General features: G+C 33.7%; 1 protein-coding gene across 1 annotated transcript; it reads right to left on the bottom strand.

Annotated features, from left to right (window-relative positions):
• Nucleotides 1–6: 6 nt before the first annotated feature.
• On the bottom strand, nt 7–2,763 carry LOC133335749 (DNA polymerase alpha catalytic subunit-like; the record flags this gene model as incomplete). The annotated part of the gene is made up of 4 exons (XM_061544047.1): nt 2,748–2,763; nt 2,488–2,682; nt 1,392–2,428; nt 7–803 (listed from the first exon to the last, which is right to left on the bottom strand). Coding segments are annotated over exons 1-4 (2,045 nt in total), but the record flags the coding sequence as incomplete, so codon positions are not given.
• Between the last annotated feature and the right edge of the window lie 8,196 nt (nt 2,764–10,959).

Here is a 10,959-nt window from a genome sequence, read left to right as displayed (position 1 = left end):
ATTTTCAAAGTGACAATACGATCAGCTATAACATCCAGTTGACAATCCAGTGCATCGTGTGTCACAATGAGATCGGCATCAATTTGTTGATATTGAGCCAAAAACCAACTGAGCAAAGCCCTTTCGGAGTCATGTTTGAAGATCTTGGTGGCTTTGAATTTGGTTAACTTGGCATTCAAATCAAATGGCCAAGTGCACATTGCAGGTCGAGTAAGGCCGCACATATGTTTGTTGAATGGCGGATTTGGTGGTGGCTTATCAACTTGAAAACGATTGTGGACCAACATGGATATCATGCATATTTCATTTTTCAGCGTTTTGCTATTTAGCGAGGTGCGTACATTTAACGTTAGCAGTGTAATGGGTGGTGGTGGCACTGGCTTAGGATCTTCAGTTAGTACCACAAACTTTGGCTCACTAACGGTAACATCAATTTTACACCAACTCATCGGTGCAGGATTTACTTTGAATTGTTTCAAATTTAACCAACAAGGTCCCTTTATTTTACGATCCAATATAAATCTTTCCAGAGATGTGGTATTTGTACCGAAAATATGAGCAATGGAATTATATTTAACTTTAGTATTTGGTGGAGGTTTCTTGCCATCGTAATGCACTTCCATATAATCGCATTGTTGTGGTACATCAATTCCTATCGAATGATATGCAAAATTCTTTGTTACTTTGCGTGAACGAAACTCGCCAAGTTTCAAATCGTTCGATATGGTTTCATCGAATTCTTTATACAAATCTGCCAGTGTGACTTTTTGTTTCGTTGGTTCCTTAGTGATGGGATCCAAAAGCTAGAATTAAAGATCGAATAGAGTGAATTAAATACATATTGAAATCATAAAATAAGGAAAAACTTGACTCCAATTCTAACCACACAAATATTTTTAGTGCTTATCAGAACAACTCTGAATAAACATTTCGTATGATGTACCGATATAGGTCTCCTACAGAAATAAATAGACGTATGTGACCGATATTCAATACCGACAAATTACAGGTCCTATGTTTCGAAAATGAGGCTATGACCTTCAAAATATCAGTCGAGACTATTACATAAGAGCCATGTCAAATCATATACGAACATTAAAATAACTTAATCGACCGAGCATGTCATATCAACTACCCTGATTTTACCTAATATTAAAGACTTGCGTAGAGAAATTTTCCTCTCTAAAAAAACAGGAATGCCTAATTACATCCTTTTTAAATCGAATCGAATCAAAATACCGAAAATGTGATGGTAAATTTCATGGAGCTTTACCAAAGCGAGCTCCAATACCAACATTCTGGTGTATTAGCGATGGATGCGCAAAATATCAAGGCTCTATTTTAAATATTGCAAGCTCTATCGTAATATGCAAAGACACAATTTTACTTACATATTCTCTCGGCAGTAGATATATAACCCGATCAATTTTCTCCACCCGTACACTAATCGATTTACCCTCTTGGGTACGACCAAAGAGAAAAACTTCACCTGGACGACGTAATGGATCTTCCCATGCTTCCCAATACCAGAAACGTAAATTCTCTTGGGCACTCAAGGCATCAGTGCCATTAGTTACCGGAGCAGATGTTAATTCTTCATTAAAATCATCCATTTGACAAATATTTTCCCAATTGTTGAGTAATTTTTGCATATCTTCCTCGGGAGTTGGAGCGGGTACTTTTGTTTTTGAGGGCGTTTCAACGGTTTTGGAAGCCCCAACAGTTTTCTCCAAATCAAATTGATTTTCATCATCCTGTAAACAACTGAAATCCATATCATCATCTGGTATAACAGGTTCCTTAGAAGATGATGCAGCAGCGGGTTCTTCTTTTTCTTTTGGAACAGATTTTAATTCTTTAGTGTTTTCTTTATTCTCTACTGTGGGTTCAACTACTTTCGTTTCTTGTTGTTTTACAACAGTTGCAACCGGTGCTGCAGAAGTTTTCGGTTTTTCTTTTGGTTTTGATTTAAGAATACTGTCCAGAAGTTCATCATCACTGGTCTCTTTAGTCTTCTTTGACGACTCTTTCATGTTGATGTTGTTGATGAAACTGTTCATATATTCCTTGGCCACAGCCGCATCTGATTTTCTGGCATTGGTAACAATACGGGCAGGGGCAATTACTTTTTGTGGTTTGGCTGCTTCATTGGAAGTTGAAGCGTCTTTGGGTTTGTCTTGCAGCTCACCCAAGATATCATTCAAAATGTCATCATCTTTAATTGAAGTTGCAGGTGCTTTTTTAGGTACAGCATTGCTGAAGAGATTTCGAATGGAACCTTTGCCTTTGGCTGGATTATCACTTTCCCGTGGACGTTTCTTGGCACCTTTCTTTTGATCTTTAGATGTCTTGGCGGCACCATCATCATCTGAATATTCATCCTCATCCTCGAAAAAGTCACGACCATCTTCGGCATAGCCGGTGCCATCTAAAACAATGCCGCTTTATAGATCAAATACATTCGGTAACGCATATCCGCAGACTTACCATCTTCTATCCAATCATCACCATATAATTCCTTTGCTTTCTTTGCATATTCACGTTCATCGACTATTTCATATACACTATCGACCTCCTCTTCAACTTCATACTTATGTTTGCTACCTTTTAATTCTTTCAGTTTGGCCAGGGCAGCAAAACGACCTGCCTTATCAACTTTTTGCCTTTTTGCTCGTGGCTCACCTAAGGAGGGGGACAAATGAGAATATTACATTTTGGACAAATTTTTTGTTTAGTGGATTAGTTACATGGTGAGTCCGCCATTGTAGAAGTAAAATATTTTAAAATGTGTTTGTAAAATTTGTTAAATTGTAAAAAAGAACAGATCAGCAAAAACGAATGCTTGCGATGCAAATAAACTCTCAAGTTTGCAAACTTGGCGGGAAATATGACAGCGTTCATAGAATCAGTGATGTCAACACGAATAACACGTGAATTAATGAGTTATTAGCGATTTTTTTTATGAAATTACAGTTTTGCGGTAAAATTAGTAAAAATATTATAGACATTTGGAAAAAAATGTAATCATGTTATTATTTGAAAACACAAAAAATAAAATACATATCGTTAAATGCTACCAAACATTAAGAACTTTTACGCTTTTACTAAAGTTATTTTAATCCCTTAGTATAAACCGTGCAAAAAACCACATAAACTTATGACTTGTAGTCTTTGGAATATTTAATAAAAATAGGGATATTATTTGAACTTTGAAGTCCCATATATTTCTGATACGATATACATTTTGTATCAAAGAACGTAAATTATATTTGTTATTTGTGTTATTTGATACAATAAAAATGTATCTAATAGATGAAAGAATTCGTCGGTCAACTTTTTCTTTTCAAAATTTTGAACTTTTGGGGGGAGGCGCCAAAAGGAGTTAACCGTTAGGACCCATCTTCGAACTTTATCTAGATTTAGAGATTCATGGGACTTTCAACATTACCAGACCATCTCTAGCTTAGATTCCAAATATATCTGCTTCGCGAAATCAGGAAAGACATGTTATCACTGACTTCTTTGCCATTACCAAGAATAGCAATAAATATGTCCACTGACTTAACTTTTATGCTATCTTTGCTGATTAACGGTATTTATTTCTTGGTTCAATATCCACGTTTTATTCTGAAAATTAAAATCGTATTTCCCCATCTCCATAGACTTGATTTGGACGATAACAACAATACAGAAGTCCCAAAAATATCCTTTAAATAAAATACTTAAAAAAATGAAAACCCAGACCCAGACTTTTACGGATTTTGGACACGCTCTTCAATCGTATTGATTTTTATATTTTTATCAATATTAGTTCACAGTTAGGTATAGGTTAGCATGAAGGATGTTCAGTCACCAGTTTTCTAGTATATCTTCACTCGGAGCAATTTTGTCCTTTGTTTTCGTCCTAACTACCTTAGAATATAATACAGATAATGGAAAAATGTGGATGGTATAATTATAGATAGAGTTGATTATCAATTCCATATTTACCTTCGATGTTCTTAATTTTTTTTTTTTTTTTTTTTTTGACCGAGTAGTCTGATTTAAATTTAAAATGATCAATAGTTCCACTTTAAATGTAAACCCCATAGAAAGTAACGCTCCAAATACTTGCTAATTTGAAGATGTTGAATAGATTTTCTAAACGAATAGGCAGTAATCTGATGTTTTGGGTTGTAAGTGGGTGGGTCCTCAATTTTACTTACAAATGTAATAAATACTAGTTAATGGTTACAAATATCGTCCACACAACCGTAACGCCAATTTTGGACCATATATCTGGAATTTTTTCCATTTAAAGAGTATACAATGTACAATTTCTGGTGAAGGGGGATATATCCCTATATAACGATCTTTCCTTTTTAGATGCCCTATTCAAAATCTTTCGGTGTAATAATTGTATATTTCAAAGTCGGATTACAAATTTATTTTTTATTGGATTAAACAATTCCTTAAATTTCTAAACTTCATTTTCATCTTCTAAATCATGATATAAAGTCATCGTTTTTGCTCCCAGTTTTCTTTCAAAGAGGATTTTTTCCCTCTTCATTTCATCCCTTTCCCGTTTCAGCTTGATTTCCAATAGCTGTAATCGCTTCTTTTCCACTTGAATTCGTATACGATGCAATTCCCATTGCCGTTGTTTGTGACTTGTATTGGGTGTTGCAGCTGAAGGCGATCGTGAAGCGGAGACATTATGTCCTGAAGACGACGATGATGATGATGGTATTTGGAAGAGGCGTGGAGGATGCATTTCAACGGATACTTGTGTTTGTGTAGTTGTTTCTGATCGGTTGACTGGAATTTGAGTGCATTTCGTTGAATTATTACAGGTCTGATTGGACGTTTTTATAACATCTGTAGTATTGTCACCGTTGTGTGTGAAATTTTCTTCAATTTCCAACTCGGAATTTCCTGTCTCAGGAGACTTGCTATCCTCATCACTGCTAATAACAATTATATTGTCGTGGGACAGCTTCTTTGTTTTATCCCAATCCCCTTCATTGCATTTGAGTATCTCAAAATTGAATTTTTGAGAACTGTTGTTATTATTTTCAGATACTGATTGTACCGATTCTTTTATGGTAATTCTACCAACATCTCGAACTTCGAATTCAATGGTGTTTTGATCTTCGATATAGGCCTCTTTCAGTGTTGGCATATTGGCAATTTGTATTTTTAGGCTATGTAAACTGCCACCAAACGTCTTACTATCAACCGGGCCATGTGTTGGAGCATTTGATGCGGAAGTTTTACATCTTGGAGATCTATTACATGAACTATTAATACTTCGCAGACTATAACTGGACATTTGATATAACTGTCGAAGATTGAACATATCAAAATCAATATTCATTTCCAATTTGCCATCAGTGTCAGCCGATAAAACTGCAGTATTGCTTCTGCACCTGGGAACCAATTGGCATTTTACCAGCATCGTTTGACAATTTTCACATTGAGATGATGTTTTGCAAATAATTTTACAATTTTTGCAGGGTTTTTGGAAATCAGGTGATAAATCTTCTTGGGAATTTTGTTGTTCGATTTCACGATCTGCAATGGAAAGATATTCATATGTATGTAAATATTTAGGTTAGGTTGTAAGTAAATAAAATATTTGTTGGAAAATCCGAGTATCTCACCGCAATTTGATTTGTTTAAATCCATTTTTATTAAATAACGCAGAATTTGAATAAATCTAAATAATAATTTCTCAACTATTGCATTAATTTTGTGGCCAAACATTAATTTATTTTTAGGGTTTTTTCTTGTGACTTAAGATTTTGGTATTACAAATTTCAATATATATTTTTTCTTTTTTCAAAATATTTTTTTTTTCATTTCATTGGAAAACATTCGAAGCCTACTTGATTTTTTTTAATTGAATTGAAGAAGTAGATTTTCATAGTAATTACCTAATGAGTGAACACATTTGGAGGGTATAAATTAACTCCAAGGATATAAATTAAGTCTAGCGTTAATATCGGCTAACCCAGATTGCAAATTTAATATATCAAATGTTTCATGTAATGAATAGTGATAGGGATCATTACATGGGAATTATATTTAAAAAAAAAGATGGACCTATTTGGAATTTTGTAACACAGTAATACTAATTTTAATGAAAATTACCCAAAATCTCAATAATGCTGTAATTTTTAATGAAATTTACCCAAAATCTCTGAATCATTAAAACTTCGAATCTTGGGAATACCCATGGTACAATAATACAAGGTAGGGCAGCTTGAGGTGAATAACAAAAAAGCACGTGTGGCTTCTTCTGCCAAAAATAAAATAAATATAAGTAAATTTATATATATTTCAATTTATTTTGAATTTATTTGACATAGTATTCAAAACAATACACACACATACACAGAATATGTATTTTGATTTGATGGAACAAGCCACCTTGAGAAAAAATTGTAATCAGTTAGTAGCTGTGCCCTACCTCGTAATAATTATACCATACAGTGGCGTGCAGAAATGTTGGTTGTATGTTTAGATTTTAGATTTTTTGGGTAAACAGACAACATTTGGTAATAATTATTTCACATGGTTGGCAATATTGCACATCGAATTCAAGTAGAAATTACGCACTTTGACAGTTAATGAAGACATCAGCTGCTCTAAATGGAATACCTATTCTTTGTGCCATGATCCGCCTCTTAAGTTTGCTGTCAAAATCCATGATTCCGAATACACTTCCATTACGAAAACGTAAACAAATTTCAAATTTTTGACATTAGACTTGAGAAAATAACAGCTGACATTCGCTTCCTGGGTGACCTAATTTATAGCTCTTGATTCACCTTAATAACAAAAATCCAAAATTTCATTTCAAGTTCAATTATATATTTTATTATTTCAAATATTTGTTTCATCACTTATACAAATAAATATATTTATATTAACTTAAATATAAATATAGGTAAATACAATTACAAATAAATATTTTTTCTCTTTTTTACGAATTGGATAGATTTAATTTGGTATAGTTATAAAATAAAAATATCATTAACATTTACTTTCCAAGTAAATGTGTGTGTGAGTGTAAATTATATTTAAAACATATTTTTGCTTATATTCTTTTTTAGTATTTTTTATTAGAATTGAATTTAAAAAATATATATCATTAATAACAAATTTTAAATAATAAATGACAATAAAATTGAAATTGTTTCATGTTCGTGCTTAAGTCAGTAGTCACACGAGCAAAATTTCATGACAAATTTTCTTCTAAATTTCTTTAAAAATTTCATTGTTGTTTAGACACGCAAAATAACTCTTGCATCAAATTTATGAATTTCCTAATTCTTCCACACACTTATTTTCTCGTTTGATCATTGTTCATGAAAATTAAAAAATGGAATTAAAAGAAAACAAAACTTAATTATAAAAGGAACCCTTGGATTACTCGAAGAAGCTATAGTCGTGGATTGCAATGAAGATATATTATGTGCCCTGCTGTTTGTTTGCCAATAGAAAACATAAAATGAAAGAAAACGCAAAACTTTGCTGCAGCCAATTTCAGTTTTTTACAACGAATATCGAAACAAAACAGAATTGCGGAGTACAAGTATGTCTGTACCCCCTTTTATTCCTCCCACTTCCTTCGCCCATAAACTCAATTTACTTTACCACAAAATTTGCCCGTGTGACTACTGACTAACTGAAAAATCAATAACTTATCAAAATTATAGGTTCGTTCCCGTACTTTTTGATAGTAAAGCTAGTAAAAGAGCGAACTATCAAAAATGGCTCTCACATACAAGATTTGCGCAAAAAGTATAAGAACGAAAAATAGTGAAAACATGAAGAAACGTCAAAATAAAAAATTTCATCAGTTAATGACAAAAAACGGACTACAGAAACCTAATGCACACAAAGAAACATAAAAGTTAAAAGGCGTCCATTTTACAATTTCTGAGTTAAAAATTTTATCTGAATCTTCTGCACGCTATTCATCTTCGATAGATGAATCCTCCAAAAGTGAATAAAGAACTGCTTCTTCATTCTTAATTCTTTTGTTTTTTTAAGCATATATGTGTGTGTGCGTGTGTCTTGTTTGTTGACATATGGTTTATTTCGAACTGTATAGCTCTGGAAATGAATTGTCAAATTCATAATTTACTACATTTACTATTTGGTACTAGGCCAAATTGGTCTTGCAGAAAATAGGAGAAAAGAACGCCATTTTGATTTCAACTCTCTTAAGGCCGATTCGAGAGTCTTGAGGAGAAAATATGATAGGCTAATGGGTCTATAGTCCATTGGTGCAGAATGGCTTGGTTTATCCGTTTTGGGTAAACCAAGACACTCGTTCCATAGACCCTGAAAGCAAGAGAGTCAAACACGCCATATAGATATTCTCAAGGATCAAATATAGACTTGGCGAGGCAAATTGAAGCATCGCCAGTATGATACCATTAATTCTTCCGATCCTAAATCGAGATAATTTCAAATAGCCGAATTTAATGCATCCATTTGCTTCCCTAAATATTAGTTCTGTCTGTTTACTCGATATTTTGTAACTAGTGCATGGTACAATTATAAAAGGTAACAGCAAATCCCAGCTGATTTGATACCAACGTTTATGTTTTTAAAAATCACCCAACAAGAAAATTTGAAACGCATGCAATATGAAATTGTTCTTTATTAAATAAGCTCCCGTATTCAATTTACTCAATCTCCCTGCTGGGAAAGTTTGAGGAAGCAAATCTTTCTTCATTGAAAAACTCGCAATTTCCTGCATTTTCATATGTGTTACACATATAAGTGGTAAAAGCTCAATTATAGGAAAGATGTGGAAGCGATAGAAATATAAATTTGACAGATTTTCATTCATGTTTTTCAAATTGTATTTTGATGATTCGAACATATTTTATTTTCAAAATAAATATAATTTATTTGTTTGTTTACATTTTTCTGTCAAATGACGTTGACACTAGTATATCTTACAAAAACAAATTTCCATGTGATTGTTGTATCGATTGTTGTACAACAACACTTTGCTGTTACCTTCTATTATTATACCATGTAACTAGTGTTAACAAATGGCTTGTTCCCGTACTGCAAGAATCTATTAATTTTTACTATATTTTTCGATATCATAGAGGAAAATTTGTTATCCTAGTAAAAAAATTTACATTCTTGCAGGTTGTGGAACAGACCATAAATGTAACATTTGTTAACCATATCCATTAAACATTTGTCTGTTTATCCAAAAATACAGTAAAAGAGAGTAAAGTGCGAAACCAATTTTAACAATTCAACAACAAGAAGTAACAAGTGAAAAAGCGTTAAGTTCGACCGGGCCGAACTTTGGATACCCTCCACCATAGATATACGGGCAGGTACTAGAAATGAAAATATAGGGAACATGTCAAAAAGTGGACCTATACCGACATTTCTAAAACGGATTATGTAAACCATAATGTAAACAACAATACAAATTTCAGAAAATTTAAATTGATAATTATACCTCCAGCCTTACAGCTAATGACGGTGTATACCCTTTAACACAATGAAAATGTGCCTCATCGAAATATTGGTTCTAGGCCCCATGTTTCTTTGGACCAAATCCGTTTCAGTAAAGTTGGATTTCATTCAAACCTCGCACATCTTATTATTTCTTCCAAACTTAGTTCAAATTCGAAGATGGGGAATATCGGTCCACTTCTTCTGGTACCTCCACACAGGGGCTAAATCTAAATGCGGCTATAGTTCATTATCGAACCTTACGTTCTAATTTTTTATCTCGCTATCCTCCGCAGGTGAAATTATTACAACAGAGTCTTAGAACCAAAATTAAAACGCGTAACAAATCAGATAACTATTTTAATATAACAAAAGGGGGTTATATGGGGACTACCCCAAAAAGGGGGCGAATATTAATAATTTTTGGTAGGGAGATTTGTTACCATATACGACTACAAAATACCAAATTGCAGCAAATTCGGTTGATAAACGCGTTCAAGAACCCCAAAATACCGAAAATTGGGGGTATCCTTATATGGGGGCTATCCGAAAAAATGGACCTATATTCATAATTTTTTGTGGGGAGATTTGGTACCTATTAAGAACTCAAAATACTAAATTACAGCTAACTCGGCGGAAAAATACGATCAAAACCCCCAAAATACTGAAAATTAGGAGGTTCCGTTATATGGGGACTACCAGAAAAAGTGGACCTATATCCATAATTTTTTGTGGAGAAATTTATTACCCAATAGGAACCCAATATAGCAAATTTCAGCGAATTCCGTTGAAAAACGCGGTCAAGAACCCCAAAATACCGAAAATTGAGGGGTTCCGTTATATGGGGGGTACCAGAAAAAATTGACCTATATTTATAATTTTTAGTGGGGATATTTGTTACCCAATCAGAACTCAAAGTACCAAATTTCAGCGAATTCGGTTGAACCTCAAAATACCGAAAATTGGGGGGTATCCTTATATGGGAGCTATGCCTAAACGTGGACCGATATAGCCCATCTTCGAACTTGACCTGCCTGCAGACAAAAGACGACTCTATGCGAAATGTTGGGGCTCTATCTCAATTCGTTTAGAGGCTAGAGTGATTACAACAGACAGACGGACAGACGGACATGCATAAATCGTCTTAGAATTTTACGCTGATCAAGAATATATATACTTTATAGGGTCGGAAATGATTATTTCGATGCGTTACTAACGGAAAAACAAAACTAATATACCCTCCATACTATGGTGGAGGGTATAAAAAGGGGGTTATATGGGGACTACCCCAAAAAGGGGGCAAATATTAATAATTTTTGGTAGGGAGATTTGTTACCATATACGACTAAAAAATACCAAATTGCAGCAAATTCGGTTGATAAACGCGTTCAAGAACCCCAAAATACCGAAAATTGGGGGTATCCTTATATGGGGGCTATCCGAAAAAATGGATCTATATTCATAATTTTTTGTGGGGAG

This window comes from Musca vetustissima, unplaced genomic scaffold (assembly GCF_032173495.1).
Source record: "Musca vetustissima isolate MV318-11 ecotype Yass unplaced genomic scaffold, APGP_CSIRO_Mvet_v1 utg8475, whole genome shotgun sequence".
NCBI lineage: Eukaryota > Metazoa > Arthropoda > Insecta > Diptera > Muscidae > Musca > Musca vetustissima.
This window is presented reverse-complemented; position numbering and strand designations above follow the sequence as displayed.